The sequence below is a fragment of the Cataglyphis hispanica genome, chromosome 7 (genome assembly GCF_021464435.1).
Source record: "Cataglyphis hispanica isolate Lineage 1 chromosome 7, ULB_Chis1_1.0, whole genome shotgun sequence".
In the NCBI taxonomy this organism is placed as follows: Eukaryota; Metazoa; Arthropoda; class Insecta; order Hymenoptera; family Formicidae; genus Cataglyphis; species Cataglyphis hispanica.
Window position 1 is genome coordinate 6,786,117 of NC_065960.1, and position 19,267 is coordinate 6,805,383.

The window sequence follows — 19,267 nt, forward strand, 5'->3', positions numbered from 1 at the left end:
TAATTATCAATTTACATTTCAATCATAGCAAGAAAGAAATCTATATCTCTTCTAGGTTCGAAAATATCGTTTATCTACTTTCTTTAAGTTTACTGAGATAGAGTTCGAGAAACATTGAATAATTGTTCTTCGTTCTCGCAGTCGTCTACAATTTCGTTAATTTATCTTTGGAATCATTATGCGAACATAATCGGTATCTTTCTCATGAAGATGCGTTGAATCGCGACGTTGACGACAAATGGAAACGAACCGATAAAAGGACTTTAAGTTGAATTTCGACGTTCTCATTACGGGAGTTATAAGAGAGAGAGAGAGTTCGTACAAGACCGAATGACAACAGCACGAGGATGGATCGGAGGGAAGGGAAACTGCTCGCTGACAATGTCGGATCAACAAGAGCGGTTGGTGACTTATTCACGACGTGTCGTGTTTCGACTGAAACTGGCAGTTATGCAATTGTATACACATAGGCCGACCGCATCCAGAGAGGCCGTTATTCCAATCTCGGAAATTTCCAAATCGGGCGTGTCCATCATCATAAGCTGACTAACGCGCGATAAACGTGCGCGATCCAAGAGTCCACATTGTGCTTATAATCCATTATAATTATATTTTATATTTTTGTCTAATATTGTATATTGAGTGGAAGTATAATATATGGAAATATAAAAACTAGAATATTTTTAGAAATGTCTGTCTTGAAAACGTGATATTATAATATTTATTTAAAATCGCGTTTGTTAGATTTTAATTTTTTTTTTTTTTTTTTTGAGCACTTTCCGAGAATATACAATGGATTAATAGATTTTTTTCACTTATGTTTGAGAATTTATAAACTTATTTTAAGCTGAATTTTTTTGTGTCTATCTAATAAAACTTGTATATGGATCCTCTGAGGCTCCGCAAAGCTCAGATTAAGAGTATTTTACCTAGAAATTATTAAAGATACGAAACTTGTAGCGCATAATTTATTTCGACCATAATTGGAAAAAACAAATGGGAATATTGACGCCATAGAATATATCTAATATGACTAAATCGCGTTATATTTTTACGATACATCGCAATCTTTTGAATGTAATTTTTTCCACTAGCTAACAGAAAAAATATCGTTCATTGAAATAAACAAAAATAATGATAACGAAAAAAACGAAATTATGTTATAAATTAACTTGACATACAGTCGGGATGAATGGCGCGTATAAAGATTGTTATGTAATGAAAGTCACAAATAAATAACCAAATCCTGGCCAACTGTTGTAGAAAATATTAACTTGTCGCGAACTACTCGTCGCGGTTGTCACCCGTCGAAACATGTCGGTCCGAGAATCCGTAGTACCGTTGTAGAGAGTTGTTGGCTGATCACGGTCACGAGTGTTATTCACAATTCACGAAATTCCCAATTCTGTTCGTCGTCTCTCTTTGTCGACGAGATTGAGTTGACCATGTACGCGGAAAGCGTACGTCGTGTTCGCGTTCTCGCGCACACGTAAATACTTCTCACCGCGGCGAGATATTCCTGTGGCGATTTTATGCGGGTTAAATCTCCGTGGTATAAAAATATACCAGTTGTCCGTGCGCACGCGGACCTCGTAAAAATACGCTATCGAGCAACGACAACGCGGTTACCGGACATCGATCCGCCTTCCTCGGGACGTGCGGGCTCTTTTTGCTCTCTCGTCTTGCTCTCGTCTATTTGCCCGCCGGTACGACCGAATCGAATTCAAAAATGCCGTTTCCACGGGAAAATACGTTTCGCTCAAACCCAGTGACAGTGATTTATGGGCGAGGCTGAAAAGCGCGAAGCTCGGTGGATCGCATCGCCAAAGAAGCGACACGTGGATCTCGATTCCCCTCGGGAATACCGGGGATGTGTTCATTGACGTTTTGTCCTTTTTCGTGATCGTGACATGGATGTTAAGTGCCGATAAGACTTTGGATGTAACAATTAACTTTTTATATAAAGTACAATACACACACAAATATATATCATGCTGTATGATTTCATCAATTTCTTATGAATTCGAAGCTACTTTTTTTTTTAATGAGAGACAGACGAATTATTAATTTTTTATATTTTTATCAAATTTTACATTAATGAAGTATTGCATATAAATCAAATAAAGTCTGTTTTAAATTAAACGAAGAATGAGGATTTGTTATTTGTCGGTATCTATTTTCCAGAGATCATTCATTCTCAATCATTTATAACTTAAGAAGAATCTTTTCCGGTTTCTTTCTTTTTGTATTTACGAGAATTATCTTTTAACATTCTTTCTCAACATACTTTTAAACTGTGCGCATGCAGTCTTTCATCATCCTCTGTATAGACTTCCTCCCGAAACTTTAAATTTGATATACCGTCTTTGTTTTAACGCGACGTTTATGCGCGATGCGACAACTATAATAAGACGATTCTAAATTTTTTGCATTCGTCCATAAACGGCCGCTATACGACGTTACCATAACCGGTTGCCGGCTGGAAACTCGACGAAGGACCCTCGATATGAATTTTAATCTAGCGTAAAAGCTTATTGGCTGGCAGGACTATCAGCCATGCCACGTCCTGCCACCTCCTCGTCCTCGCGCTTCCTGCACGTCGTCCCGTCGTCTATTTCCGCATGACCCACTTTTTTCTACCTTTAGAAATAATTAAATACATTTTCCGATGCTTTTTCCGACCCATCTCGTACGAATATTCCCGTTGCTTTTCGCGGCACGTGCGCGCTACCGACGTATAATCATCGACGAAACGAATACCTTCCGCGATTAGCCAGCTGAAATTTTAATGAATACTTCCCAATTCAGACCATGATTTTCTTTGTTTTCTACTTTTTTCTTTTTTTAATATTAAACGAAAGCGTAGATGTATAACTTCTATTTACTTTGATTAAAATATTAGAATAGAATTTTTATTTCTCAAGTATAATATTTTTATTGAATTCGATTTGAAAGCTGACTGGTTTTTAGAATTAGCGTATTAACACTGACATGGATTAATTGATTTTAAAGTAAGATGTCAACTTGGATATGTATTATTTCAATCTTGCAATTATTATTATCCGTGCGGAATTTTATTTGCGGCTATGTCAATGGATATGGCGAAACGATTTGTAGAGCGCGCTAAAACGGTAGAAATAGAAATGCAACGAGCGTAACAATAAACGAATTAATCGTCGAAGAATAAATAGTGTCGTGTTTCCGGCTTTCATGAATTCCGGACCAATTTCCTACGTGAAGGCAATGAGCCGCGAGCGGCATACGCGGCTGTTACGCGTGGGACCGAGGACTCCCCTGCGAAATGCTTCCCCCGATTAGCTCATTGAAATTTTAACCACGTGCTGTCAACGGTGGGATTAATTTAACGTGCAATTAAGAACGCGGCGTTTCTATTGTGCGGATTGAACGCGATTGTTTCTAATGCAGTAGCTTGGTCTATACATGAAATTGAGAGACTACGCGATTTGTTTCCGTCGGACAAATTGCTAATTAATTTGACAAATAATTGCTGTGTGAATTTATTACAAATGGCAATTTTTCTTACCTCGAATTATTTATTTATTTATTTTTTTTTTCAATTATAAATGCGATATCTTTACTTAATTTATAATTAGGTTGACTAAATTTTTCAGAAGAACCGTATAGTTTCTTTTTTAATTTTTCTGAATATGTTTTTTTTTTATATTTTATTCGAAAAATACAAATATCTTTTATATCGCACGCGTTTTATAGAAAATATTTATAATAAATGATGAAGAGAGATTATGCAGGGAATTGTGAAGGGACGATATTATGCAAATTTACGCAAATTTCATATTACGGCATGTCAGCAGAGAAATTTTCCCCCAAAAAAAGTTTTATAGGAAAGCTATTCATTGGTCTTTGCTCATATCAGCTATTACGATTAGCACGTTGGAATTTTAACCACGAATTGTGTCAGCCGGAACGCTTCATCGTACGATTCGCCGTACGTGATCGTTCTGACTGAAAATAACGCGCGGTTTTACCTTCGAAATTAAATATATTTGTGAGAGAACAGTTTTTGTCTGCAATGAAAGCACGTTATCGAATTTATTTGCGGCGGGTTCGCCGCGAATACGAATAAAAGTCTGTCAGCGCATAAAATGCGCTTCGTTCTTCTAAAAAATTCGATCGATCATTTACTTTTCACGTGTTCGCTAGAAAATGTATATACCATCAATGTTCCCGGGATTTCCAATTTTCAACGTAAGCTCGTTACGGGGAAAGTTTGAAAGAAGCAAAATAATAAACGAGGAAGAATGGTGCTTTTCTATTTTTTTTTTTCGAGTTTCCATGCATGACGCTTTTATATTTCTCTTTTCCATCGGATAATTTTTAACTATTGAATGCAAATGTGTTACACGCGCGAAAAGATTGGTTGTTGTTTTTTTTTTTTTTATTATGGCCGTAACTGTAAATCCTGACTTGCCGCGGCAGATATTAAACTTCCTTTCTTTCGTAGCGCGAAAAGCTGGGAACACGAGGTGGAGGGAAACAAGCATTGTTTTCATTCCGATGCCACATCTTTCTCGAGATTCCGGTCGTTCGTATAACGCCACCAAAGTACGTTCTTGTTATTCGCGTCGTTCTTCTTGAAACCGTCGCATTCAGGGGTCTCAGGGACTTTGCGACAAAGCAGTGACACGCTTAAGAATGAACGCGAGAATAATTTTTACGTAGATATCGCGATAAAAGAAATGAAAAAATGCAGCGTCGCCCATTGTGTCGGACGCGTTGTATTCGTGTTATCAATTTTGATTTGCCATGATTGGATGTGAAACCACTTTAATAAAGTTTTGATCTGTCCAGTGCTCTTACCGCAAATAAATTGAATTTAAATGAAACAATATCGTGTGATGTGGATTGTTTCGCATTTAAAGTTGATAAATTTTAAACGATTGCACAATATCAATCAAAGATTTAAAAAATTGGAAATATTTATGATGTGAAATTTAAACATTTACTTCCAATAAAGTTAGTTTAATGAAATTCAATCTGCATTTCTTTAACTGAATGCAATTAATTATAATTACAAGTGTTGCATTCCCATGCTGTATTTTTAAAAAATATTCTCCTATTTATAAAATCATCGATAAATATTAAAAAATGTTTTATAGATATTTATGTGTAGTAATATCATTAATTTAAAACACGATGTGATATCAAGTATCTATGTTTTTATTTCAAAAGTAATGAAATATTTAAATAAAAAGATTAAAAATAATTTGTGTAAAATAAAATTTTGGGAATATATATTTTCAATACATCAGTAATTAATGATTTATATGTTGATTTATTAAATTTTGTTTGCCTGTTTTGCAGCTTTCCTCTGAATTTCATGCTTTGCAATTTATTTTCTCATGCAAAATATAAAAAGCTCACATATATAATAAATATATTCAAAATAAGAATATATCTTATTTTCATTTTTATGCCTTACGTTACGTTACGTTACGTTTTTCATTGTATCAAAAATTAACATTTTATACTTAAATTTAGACTAAATTTAGTTTGTAAGTTCAAATTTATCTTTTGCGAAGAAAACGGAAACATTACAGTCATTAATTATTCATAAGTACCATTATATCTGCTGCACATATTTATTCTTCCGATTCCTCGCATTTGTATTCGATATTGTCGCGGTACAAAAATACAGGGGAAACGTATATCGCGATGGTTCGATCAGCGGCGTGCCTTTTACGTCGTTTTTCTTCTTTATCGTTTGGTCTGCAAATCACGCTTCAATGCATCCACGCTGTTTTTCAATCCTTTACTATATACATCAGACAACCACGTGTGTTTTTTTATGCGAATCCCAGGAACTCAACAACTTTTTAGTCATCCTCTATCGCCCTCAATTTACTTATGGTTAGAGCTGTTTTTACTCATCTCTCTTTTTCATGCTCTCTCATTTTTTTTTTTTTGTGAAAATTAATGGAAGGGGCTGCGATTCCAGCAATCCACTCGTGTTACAAGAGATCGGTATTTTTAACAAAAGAGAATTGGTCATGTGTTACTCGATTTTTACATTTATTTAACAGACTTCGTGTACTTCCATCTTGAGTTATTGCGGCAAAGAAGAATTCCGCGGATTGTTTTTGCACTGAACAGACTGCGTGAGGAGCGTAACAAAGGCGGGAATAATAAATGGAGATAATGTCGACCGTTCGGTAACAAACGGTTGACTACCCTATCGGGTATCTTGCGAAAAGGATTTTATACATGGAGTTCTTTAAAAATGTATCCGTACAATAGTTTTTTTTTCGTTATATTGAGAGAAATAAATGGGCTTTAAACGATATTTATGAAGTCGTCTTGGTTAAACACCTTTCTTGTACGCATTATTTTCTCTCCATACCTATCTTCTTTCGAATGGTAAGCGAGATGTATCGAACCGAATAGTCTGAATATCTATCTGAAATCCAACTAGTAATCTCTCTTCTTCTCATAAATTTTGGGGACTTTAACTATCTTCGAGTCTCGCAAATGATCGGTAGCCCGGTACGTATTGATCTACACCCCGACCTATATCCAAAGGTAGTCGAAAACTTTCCTACGTTTGCACTAGTTTGCAATCAGTTTGGCAGAATTAGTACGCAGGGAGAAATGCGATTACGAATTCACGTTGTTTCTACTTGACAAAAAAAATCGTAATATTTATTTTAACGCGATCAATGCAACTATTATTTGATGCTGAAATAATTGTTATCATAAGAACGATTATATACACACATAATTACTGTTAAATTGATTGTTTTCATCTTCAGTTACTTTTGAATGGTAATTATTTTATTATTTTAATTATTTACTTCAATTAATTGCGACACAAAAAATACTTTGCTCCTTTATTTTTTCATATTTTAAAAACTTTTCCATTATATTATCGCGCGCATTTCCACGTATAATTATATATTTCAAACGTATAATTACACTTACAAATTAATCCCGTCGTATCCAGCTCCGATGCCGACGTGATCCACCCCGGCGATCTTGCGCACGTGATCGATGTGTGCTGTAACATGTCACGAAAATTGCACTTATTACGTAATCATCGTAATGTCTATTGCGCTTAACGTACTGCGATATACGGAACTCATTTGCTGTGTAACGAGGAAAATTACATTCGCCATCCTAACTACCGCCAACTACCGCAGACTCACTGAATGCAGACTGAGGGCGATTTTTCAATTACGATTAATATATCGCGTCACTTTTTCTCGAGAGCCACAAAGAGAATTACCTACACTTATACGTTTCATTCGTTTCCATTGTTGTGTACGTCGACGATGCATTTTTACACGTTTGACGTACAACGTTCCTCCGCGGTTGCATTTGTATTCAAGTTGCCGTGGTTGTTAATCATGATAAAGAGCGAAGCGCATAATAAATTCCGCTTTGAACATAAGAGAATATTGCGCTTGTGTAAATTGGCTAAGTAATCGTTGACGCGAACTCATCTCTCTGTATATACATATATAAGTTGAAAGGAATGGTAAATTAATTAATAATTACTACGATTGAAACGGAAAAAGTAAAAGAGTAATTCATAAAAGCGTGTTAGTAATCTTCAATTGATATATCCGGCATGCAGGATTCAAGCAAATTATGTTCTGCTTACTGCTGGCTTTGTAATCAGGTCTGTAAATATAATTTCCACCACTAGGTAAATTTCAAAGTATACTCTTCTCGCGAGCGCGTTGAGGATGGATAAAATCGAATAATAATTTGAACAGGTATAATGAAATCATGAATGCGCGTATAAACAATGAAAATTTGCATATCCGTCAGACGGATGTTATTGTTAACTCGGGAATTGTCGCACGTGCGCACGTGCGCATATAATTTACATCTCGATGATCTAATACATCACGAGTATAATTACATTGGGCGAAAAACACAAAATTCAAAAAACAAAATTTCATACTCTCATCAGAATTATCATCACATCTCACCTAATTCAACGAATCGCATTACTTACCACCGTGATTCATCATAAAAAAGAAAACAATACATTGTATTTTTTATATGTTTTTGATAATAGTATTTTAAATGTACTATGAATAAAATATTTTTGTACATATATTAAACAAATTAATAAATATGTTATTCTTATATATATATATTTCATGAATCAAGTTTAAATTTGATATAATTGATCAATGAGCTGATGTGATTTCATTAACTTTTGCAAATATTATGTTAGTAAATCTTTCATAAAAATTCAATATGGATATAATATTTAAATACTGTTTTAATTTTATAAAATATAATGTTTTGACAATATTAGCTATCTCAGCTGATAATCATTACCTGTTTTTTAGTTATTTTCTTTATCATACACAAACAAACGTTAGAGAAATATTTATTTAGTGAATATTAAAATATTTATGAAAGCGCTCGCCTCTCTATACGTAATGGATAACGGCATACCGTTCGCACGAATACAACATACATAATCAATCGAATAAATGACATAATTCATAATTGATCAGACTATAGAATAACGGAGTGCATCATTGCATCGTAATTTTGTTCGAATTCGAGTTTCTGCGAAGCGGAACATATCAGAAACGTCATAAATTTCAATTTTCGTGTTTGTACCGCACGTTGTTCTCGCGCGTTATCTCCATTATATCGTAAATTATATGTCGATATTACGGCTCGGCGTAACGCGGCATGGTCTTCCAAAATTGATCATTATTCGTCGAGTCATGTCATTACCAAGCGCAGTAGCCTAGAAAATCATCTAACGCGCGAAATGCTGAGACTAGCAGATAATCCGACAAAAATTTGGATTTTAATAATAATAAACCGAAAAATTCTTGTGTCTCTGAATATACTTCAATACTTTTACAACTCTCATGTATTTTTATCAAAATTAGGAAACTATTTGTATCATAATTTCAACTGTGGACGCGGTTAAAAGGACAAGAGAGGAAAGTGAAGATGTGGTTTGTACAAAGATTTTTATAAAATTCTTCACCCTTAAAGCTTTGTGATGCGACTGTTGCATGTTGTCATAAACGGAGCGAGTTGCATTTGCATTGCATCTCATGTATCGTAACAGTTGTGCCATTAGCAGGTTGCCGTGAGATCTTTCGATTTGCATGTACGATGTAAACGTACAGCACGGTTGACGTTTGTTTGGACAGAATAACGTGCGAATGTATCTCGAGATGCAACGCAGGTGTATTTTGATGTTTCATGTGAGAAACACGCGCAATGTACAAAATAGAAGGAAACGAAGAAACAGTGCATTTGCGTAAAGTTTATTCACGAAACACTATCTTATAATACGAAAAAGATTCATACCCCCTCTCGCGGATAATTAAAAGTATATTATTTTGTTTGAAAGTTGATTTTGATGAGGATAAAATATAATTTTTTAAATATAATATACATTGAATATTTTGTAACATTTCTCAAATTCGGAAACGAACAATTTATAGACGCAAATAGAATTACACGTCGAACAAGGTAAATAAAAGGACACATATGCACCGAAAATATTTCCGCAATCGGGAATGTATATCATCGATGGAAGATATATATATATATATATATATATATTCTTTTCGTGTGCGGTTTTAACGCGCGCAGACTGCGAGCTCAAGCCGAGAAAATTGCATTCGCACTGTAAACAAAGAAGCAGTCACTCGATAAACGTAATGCGGGGAATTGCGAGTTGCGATAACGACGACGGTCGCTATGGGATCAGCCACGCTTCGTTGGATGAAGCAACGCGAGATGATGCGAACGGGGAAAACGAGGGGGAGGAAAACGGCGAGCGTGGTGAGAATCAATCATAAGCGTAATATCGCTCCGAATTGCCAATCCGACGAAACGCGCGAATCGCACAATCCCGAAATTATAATTGTGCACCCGGTATATAACGCACATTTCCCGTTCTCGTCCATAATTTTCTTCCCCGCTTTCCCATGGCGGACATAATTTTCTCCGCGGCTCTGTAACAGTCAATGTAAAGCAATTAGAGATGCCGCCTGCGGAAGGAAACGATTATTCAGGCACCCGGGCTACGCCCGATTACGCGTCCGATGCGCGGCCTTCCGGGCCAGCGATTATTGTCCGGGCCAAGCGATATTCATTCTTTCCTTTGTTTGGCTGCGCGTTATCCGAGGTGAGCGCGGGCGCAATTTCATCTGTCAATTCCGCGCCATTCAATACCACGCGTATAAAATTTACAGCGATCGTATCCGAGGACGCGAGATGCGTTCCGTACCTCGGTGCAATATTATACGCCGCATCTGCTTATTCTTATGAAAGGCGCATGGAAACACTGGGAAATGGCGACATGGGATTATTAAGATCCTAGTAAAACTACAAATCTTGTGGGGTTCTGCGAGTTTGCATCCTGGGAGATCCCGGGAGATTAGCGTAAGAAAAATGAACGAAATTAAAGAATTTATTATCTCGCGTTTATTATCTTCACGGATTAAGAATTATGGCATTCTCCTACGCCGTTTTCTCGGATTTAATTTAACAGAGAGAGATGGTAGGTAAACGCCCTGTGTCGATCTCGCCTTCCTTCTTGTAGATCTGAAAATTCGCCTTTCCGCATTCATGTGCAAAAACTGACACCGCTTGGCAATACCACGGAACGGAATTGGCTGCTCCCGCGGGAAAACGTCACGGACGTTTCACTTTTTTTGTCACATTTGCCTGCAGAAACGTTTGGGTTTTCGCAGGATGCATTCGGAACCGCGGTTTGGCCGCGCAAAGTGTGAACTTTGGATTACGGCTTTGCGCACACATACGTACACCACGGCCTCGGCTTCGCAATCGATCTCGCTCGAAAGTGTGGAGTTAACTTTATCAAACGTGACATACTTGAAATGCCACGGGAAAAGTTACACTATTATACTAAAATGGAAAGAAATTTTATCTTTTTTTCTAATTACCTTATTTGGCTATTTAAATTAATAATTTAAATCGACTCGCATTTTGAATGAGAAATATGATATTTCGTTTCAATTTAATTTCAGAGTATATATCATGGCTACATATATTCTCGATTAAAATTTCGCTTCTGCAACCTATATATCTAATTGTGTTAGATATATATATATATACACACACATATAGATAAAGTCGTTTGTATTAGCGATGAGGTTTCAAATGTTAATGCCTTTGAAACTTTAAGCCGCTCTACAATAATGCAAATAAGCAATCTGTTTGAAATTGGCACGCTCATCTAGCCGCTTTAGCAGAGAGAGCTCCGGAGATGTTCGCTTTGTGACGTCAACGGTGACTTTGAAAATTGTGGCTTAATCGCGAAAACCATATCAGTCATGAAAAAAAAAAAAAAACTAAGTGCGATAATCTTCTCAATTAACTTTTACTGTGAGATATCTAAGCGGGCGATTGTCATCGCCTGCTCAGAATAAAAGCGCGTCAAAGTAACATTGATTATATTAGAGAGAAAGAAGCTAATGAAGACAATTTTATTCAATTTATCTCGTTCCAAAAAGAATACAAACGCGGAAATATAAATGCCGATTCCATCAGACGTCACAATGTATTGCATACGTTGTTTTATTTAAAAAAATTGCGAGGTGCAATGGTGCATTTCGGTAAACAAATATGCGCTTTAAGCATATATAATACCTACAGATAATTGGATTTCATTCTCGAAAATTTTATTAACGCATTGTGCTGTGCAAACAAACTGACACATAATATCCGTTTTTACGAGTTCCTATATTAACTTTTGCGCAAATGTAAATGTATTAATAATTAAAATTGAAATTCTTATCGCTCACCTGCTACATCCTGGAGCGTCGATTTTTCGCCACAGCTGATAAAATGGGGATAAAAGGATACCATAACTATACCACCGGTCTGCGCCTGCGAACAAAACATTTATATTTTGTTTAATGCGATTTCTGAATTATGAATAAACCGTAGAAAAAAACATATATACTCTAGTATGTGACAATTATATGATATAATTACGAAATCTATGGTTTGTATAATATATAAATTATTATACAATATTTATTGAGCAAAAACAAATATAGAATTATTGAATCTGAAAAAAAAACTATATATATAGTTTCGTTATCGAGGGACTTACCAAAGTTTGCAGCGCGTGGTCAGGCACATTTCGCGAGGAATTGCAAAGAGCGTGAGCGCTGCTGTGACTGAAAATCACCGGCGCTCTCGATGTCGCCATGGCGTCCAACATTGTTGGCACCGAGACGTGGGAGAGGTCCACCATCATCCCAAGTCGATTCATCTCCAACACGACACTCTGAAAAATCATTTCGACGTTAAATAGTTTCTGTACACTCGTGAATTCTTGCTCTCGCGATATGACATCGAGACATTGCCGATTAAAATACTTTGAGATATATCGCGGTTTCCACATCGAAAGACACATTTTTTTTAGTGAATCATCTCTCGAATATTCTTATATATATATATAAAGCAGCTCGTAGAGATCTATTGTGTCATCTCGATGACAGTGTCACGCAATATTTTATCAATTTTTCTTTTCACTATTTTTTATAGTCTTGATAAATTTCAAGTGATCTATTCAAGAGAATCTTCCTTTATTTATTTTCCCTTGTTTATGGCTTCCTTAAGATTAAGGTCAGATTGACAGAAGGTTAGTTATGTATCTGCTGGGTTACTTTCCGAATTAAATTTTACATTGGTGGTGAAGCGAATGGACTAGTTTATAGTCTGTGCACGTTAGGTCAGTGACACTTATTGCACGGATAGGATTGAAGTTTAGAACGAATTCTTTCTGGAGCTGCAATCCCGAGAAGAATGCCAATGCGAGAGACAGTGGCCCGTTGAAATCGAAATATCGGATTTTCTGGTGTCTATTAATCAATATGGTTAAGAGATAACAATATCATATAAGATTTGTCGAAATATATATTGTAATTTATATTGCAGATTATAATGCGATATTTAAAAATTTTTATATAAAATAGCTTTGTAGTAAAATTAAATCTGATTTTAATAATTTAATTTATTAGGACATTTTTTTAAATCAGGGATTTTTTGAAGCAGTTTTATATTAAAAACAGATTTACAAAATTATAAAATCACTGTAAATGAAATATTAGCGTCAGAGCCTTATATAATTTTAAATATACGTGTATTTTATTAATAATAATATTTGTATTTTTTAAAATCAAAATTCAAACTCTCTGGCATTAAACGCTTTGACACGGAAGAGTTATCCTTGTTAGGAGCTAAGTTGTTGCACGAATTCTTTCCTGTACGGAGAACGTTATCTCCGTTAAACGAGAATGCTTTGTTAAACGGGCAACGTGATAAACTGAACGTCTAAAGATTCCTTCTCGGCTTTCTTATTCTCCACAGCTTTGCCATAGTTGTGCTTCTGCTCTTTTTTTTTCTCTCGCAAGTCGTGACGAATTCTTAACGTGACTTCCGTCTCGTTTTCATTGTGGACATGCTTCACGTACGAAGGGACGATACGGAATTCTCGTGATGTTGGCGGATAAATAAAGAAAACTTCAACATGTGTATACGGGTAAATCTTGTAACAGATTGAATAACATATTTAACGAAGTATTAATAATAGAGAATATAAAATACTTGAACGTTATAAATTCAGTAGTCAAATTCTTGAACGATAAGTATTTTCATTTTTCTGATGGCTCTTCTTGAGATTTCTTTATCATACTATATTTTTGAGAAAATTAAAATGCACTTCTCTTTAACAAATTTTCAAGAATCAAAGAAAGCTCGTGAAAAATCTCGTTGCATAGAATCGTCGAAAGAGAAAAGTGCGGTTGGGATTGGATACATGCAAGTGATATGCGATGGGGTGGTTTTGTCGGCCGGAGAAACTCTGATGAAAAGGAGCGAAAGAGGAACGAGAGAAAAGGAGAGAGGGAAAGGGAAAGGGAGAGAGAGAGAGAGAGAGAGAGAGAGAGAGAGAGAGAGAGAGATAGGGAAATGCGTAAGCCTGGCTTTAGCGATTCTTTTCCATTATTCAAGCAATTTATTTTCTGAAGAGGCATCTCATGTGTTTGCGATCTAACCAGACTTTTTATTTCATTTACCTCCTTTTTTATCTAGAAACAATAAATTTTAATTCATTAACTAATGTGACCAGAACGAAAAATAATTACGATTACTTTATTTGCAATTTTGTTTTTACTCTGGCAAAATGAATGCTTTATTTTATTGTATTTTTATAGAGTATCTTTTTGCGCAAAATACTGTAATTTATGTCGTTTAGGCATCAGGAAATGGAATCACAAGTCATAGAATATATTTATACATAAACATTTGATTGATGAAGAGAAAGGGGAGGGTCTCTTTTAGGGGACATTATTGGGCTAATCTACGAGCTCGCTACTCCCCCAGCACATTAATAGTAAATTTATTTCTTTTGGAGGATGATGATACATATTTTTTCTGTCATTCGAAGAGTTTACCCTCTAGGATCTCGAGGTGTGTTAAGGTGGCGCAATGATGGTGGTTGGTGCGACCTATCGGTCGACAGGATGACGAATAAGCTTCATTCTCCCATGAGTCCTTTTGAAAGGTATCCATTCGTATCATAGATACCTTCTTCCATTCATTGCTCCCTCAGGTATTTTTCGGAGCGAAAACCGAAGAAGGGATCGAGACGTTTATTCATTCCCTTTTTATCTCTGTGTCTAAGTTTTTTTATTTTTGATCCCGAGACGAAGTTAATATACTTCGATCTGAAATATTGTAAATCACAAAATCAATTTTCTTAATTTATAATATTATTCAATAGAAATAAAATTTCAATTTGATTCTCTCTCTCTCTCTCTCTCTCTCTCTCTCTCTTTACACAGAGAACCAGCGCGAAAAATATACTAAATATATATATATTATAATTTTTATGAATAACTCTTTCATTAATAATAATGGTCTATCTATAAATCTTTCGAAAAAATTTTAAAATCATTTCAAACAAAAAAAAGTGTTATAATAATTATCTAGCAATTATTAAGATTTCAGTCATTGACTATATTATTGAGAAATAGCCCGTTATCATATCTTCAGTCTTACACACAATCACTCCGATCAACTTATGTACATTTTCCGAATCTGTGGGGGGCATTCAAAATTGAACTCTCCAAAATTATACTGGTTTCAATCTCCGCAGTTCCAATTTCGCTTTCTGGGATGCATTTTCCACTTGAGAGGTTCGCTCGATCGAAGCGCACTGGCTAAATCTCGGACAAGATTCCATTGCGGACCACTTCCGCGGAGACAAAGGATCAGCGGGTGACGTGTCTTGCTCGCATAGGAAATTGCGCAGTTTGAAATGTCGAAAGTTTTTCCGATATGTGATCTAAACGGAGTCGGAGAGGAAAGCAAGTCGGACCGAAAATGCGCCCCTATCCATGTTTATTCGCCCCGCGGATATGCTCGTGAAACGTTCTCGCTTTGATTGATTCAAGTTGGTGACGGGATGGCCGGTCAATCCTGTTCTTTCTCGATGGTAAAACTTATCACGTCTACAACACAGCCACGCTTTACCGTCAACATCTACGACTACCGTATTATCGTCCAACTTGAGTTTGCGAAACTGTTGGCGCCCCACCGACTATTTAAACGCGAACTCCTAGAACAAGCTTATCGCATCTGGCCTCAAAAGGGCGCGGCCGGCCAACCCATAACGCTTTCGGAAACTTATTGGCCAGCTGTACTGCCATATTGCGTCTTTGCGAACATCCGCCTTGCTCTTTTGGTATCTGTCTGCGACGAATTAATTCAGAAACTCTTGCGGGAAACTGTCGCAGCTTTTCTTCGGATTGCAAAATTTGATTCCGCATAAATTGACATACACGGCTCGCTGTATATTGGCCGCAGCTTTTGTGCAGTTTCGTATTCAATTGACCATCGAGACACTTTTTTTTCTGTTTATATTATATTTTTACTAAAGAAAATATATTACATAAGATTATGCGAAATGCGCGTATGTACATATATACATATAATAGTAAATAATCTTTTCTTCCTGGCTCCTTTTTGCTTGCAATAAATTGTTTTACTTTTTATTTGTAAAAGAAGCGCGCGCGGGTGACTATTTTGCATACTTTCGATAATATTTCAATATAATATTGCAGTGAATTAATTCAGAGAACCGAGTTCAGGTTATATTAAAATGAATTAAGTCTTATCTGTATCTCGGCGAGAATGAAAATCGATTTTTGTAGTTGCTCGCTAAAGTTTGCCGATGGGTAAGAATGCGCCCGCGGCTAGGGATAAGGGACAAGAAGTAAAAAGCAGGAAAGTTAATAAAGGACCTGTATGTTTGAAAGTTTAGCGCTTACTAGATGGTCCGCGTGAATCTCGGGATTTAAGGCCGAGTGGACCCTCCGAGAGGAAACGATAATGCAGTTTTAAAGAGCTTCGCGATAATGCGCGAAAAGGCGCTGCGCGAACTTGATGAAATTAAGGGAGGCGGAAGGCTGCAATATTGATAACGTCGCGAAGTCGACCGTGATAAGTAGTTAATACTCGTCTGCGCAAGGCTCTCTCGGATGCGAGACAAGTATTTCGACGGCGCGATTAATGCTCTTACGTCGAAGCCCCTGAGAAATGATCCCGCGAAAGAAATATCGACTATTCCTCACACGTATAACCCATTTCTTCTAACTTTTATCCTTTTTTTGCGAAATATTAACCTATTGTCCTCGGAAGTGTCTGGGATAGTGCGGCATAATAAATCACCCTTCTGCAGCTTCGCTTACTCTCTCCCTCCCTCTCTCTCTCTCTCTCTCTCTCTCTCTCTTTCCTTCCTTTCTTTCTCCTATTTTATCCTTTTCTCCTTCTCTTTTACTTTTATGGAAGTTTTTATCCTGTTTATTACAATCCCATTCGATTCCATCGAAGCTCTACGAAGCGATTAATCATAGAAGAAAGTAAAGTTGTGCTTTAACAGCAACGTACATGGAAGAGTGGAATTTTATCCGCATTCAATAAAGTGCCCTACGTAAAAAAAATCACACTATATATTATTTAATCCTATTTTGCATATTATTTATCGAAAAGGGCGTTTGTTCGTCCCTAAATGCATTCAAATCGAGATTGAAGGACAAAAGCGCAAAAAGAATTACTCGCCCTACTTTGAGCCTCTGATCTTCCCATACCTCGCTCCTTTTCCGTGATTTTAGTCTACGCTCTAAGGGCTTTGCCGAAGCAATTAAGCGAGAGCATCAGGGTGTGACTGAGTGTGCTTTTAGCGCGAGAGCAGCATACACGATCCGTAGATATCGGCCACTTTTCGTGTGCGCATGCACGCGAGATGCGAATCGTATTCGACGGATCGCTCTCTAACGTGTGCGCGCCTATAAGCTCACGTCGCAAGATGCGCACACGTCGCATCGATACAAAGAATCACGTAGAAGGTTGGAAAACGTAGCTTCGGGATATAACCGAGGAAAAGAGGTATACCTTGTGATACCGAAGACGCTATTTTCCGCTTTCTCGTACGTGGCAGATCATGGAGAAGCGCGATAGTCGTCTTCTATCTTCTTTCGAAAGCGCTGTCGTAGATGGCTGATTAAATCGCTTTCATACGATATAGACAACTCAAAATCAAATAACCTAAGTGCATATCGATCGCGACACTCCTTTAGATGTTAACGAAAAAGCCTCTTCTCTTGATTCGATTATATAAAAAATAATAGTATAAATGTGTGTAAGAAAGAGAGCAGCCACGATTATCGCTGTGATTTTATTTCAAAGAAGATTTTCTACATTTATGCGCAATCGTGCTAGTTCAAAGCTATTAAAGAAGAATAAAAAGTTAAAATTTTTTAATTTATTTTTGCGATGAATTTATTTATTGTACAAGTGAAATATAATAATTACAACCGCGGTTCTAATTGCGGAGTCGGAAAAAATTATGCAAACTCGTTTCAATTTGATCAAACTCATGATCGTATGTATTTTTCATGTTACGCGTTACGTCAAGTTAATTTTGAATACTACAGATGAAATGTAATTTAACGCGTCAGCGGTATTTGCCTCGTTCTTCGCATGGTTGAGCATGCATTCGCACCATTTCCAATTTTCGGCAGTCTCTCATGTAAAATGCAAATTTAAAAATGCTCAGTATAATCAACAAAGGCGTGCAGCAGTTCCAATTTTAAGATTTTATTTGGTTTCAAGGTGTTCATTTTCTACATCTTCACAGGCATTCTTCTCTTTTGACGCTCATTCGATGATACACATCTCTTTTTCACCGCTCGCACAGTTGCGGATAATCGTTCTTTTGATGTTGGAACAAAAAAGTGTGAAAAAATTTGCGTACGTGTTTAAAGAGATTCCTTTAAAGATATGGGAAGATGTTGGTCGAATTTTAGAAAATAACTAAATAAATTTCTACAAATGAGATTTTATCCATGGACTCTGTACTTAATATATGAAAAAAATCTATTTTACGCGAGGCTGCGTTTATCTTTGCAAACCGGAAAATGATTCTGCAAATTGCAATGTTTCGTTTTAAATGATCGTAAAATTGTGCGTATTTTCAACCTTGCAATTCCTTTTCTCTCAAGCAATTCTTGCCTCTCGCAATTTTTGTTTGACATTGCATATTTTTTACACTATTGCGACGTGAGTCATGATAACCGCGTTTTTCTTTTACAAAAGTTCGAACGATTACCAGTTCTGGTCGAGGGGAATGGACTGAAAGAGAGCGGGATGAAACGATCCAGGTATCGGATCCTGGTACTTTTCTTGTAAAAGGCGGCTTCCGTACACACGACTGCTTCATTGCTCACTAGACGAGCAAGGCTTTGATATTATAGCGCACGAGTGTGTTTCTCTTAATATCTTTATACGAGAAGAAAAAATGTTTAAAAATTATCTTTCTATTTCTATTGTAATAAAACGATTGTAAGATGAAAATATCTTGGAGTTGAGTGACAAAAAGAAGACGATAATTCTTTTGTTAGAAGAATTTCATTCCGAGATAATTAAGACATTGCAAAACATAAATATACCAGGCAACGACGACTACTAGTTATGAAAGAGTGTATTCTACAATAAGAGCTTTCCATCGTAACGTGAGAGTCAAATAATGATTTTAAAGTAATGTTGAGAAAGCTTAATGTACACATCAAAGAGTTCGGAGGATTGCTCGTTAAAATGAAAGGTACGTTCTTTTATGGCATCGAGGCAAGGGGATCTGTGTGACGGCTTCTCTTTTGAAACTTTAGTTCTTGGGATATCGCCGGGAATTTTCAGCGAG

General features: G+C 36.4%; 1 protein-coding gene across 1 annotated transcript in view; it reads right to left on the reverse strand.

Moving 5' to 3' along the window:
* Window positions 1-19,267, reverse strand: part of LOC126850965 (dipeptidase 1-like) — a gene marked incomplete at its 5' end in the record, with an annotated part of 133,372 nt that overhangs the window by 6,921 nt on the left and 107,184 nt on the right. The window contains 3 exons of the mRNA XM_050594456.1: window positions 6,958-7,033; window positions 11,802-11,886; window positions 12,116-12,292. Coding sequence (XP_050450413.1) covers window positions 6,958-7,033; window positions 11,802-11,886; window positions 12,116-12,292 — 338 coding nt within the window. The remainder of the gene's footprint in view (window positions 1-6,957; window positions 7,034-11,801; window positions 11,887-12,115; window positions 12,293-19,267) is intronic.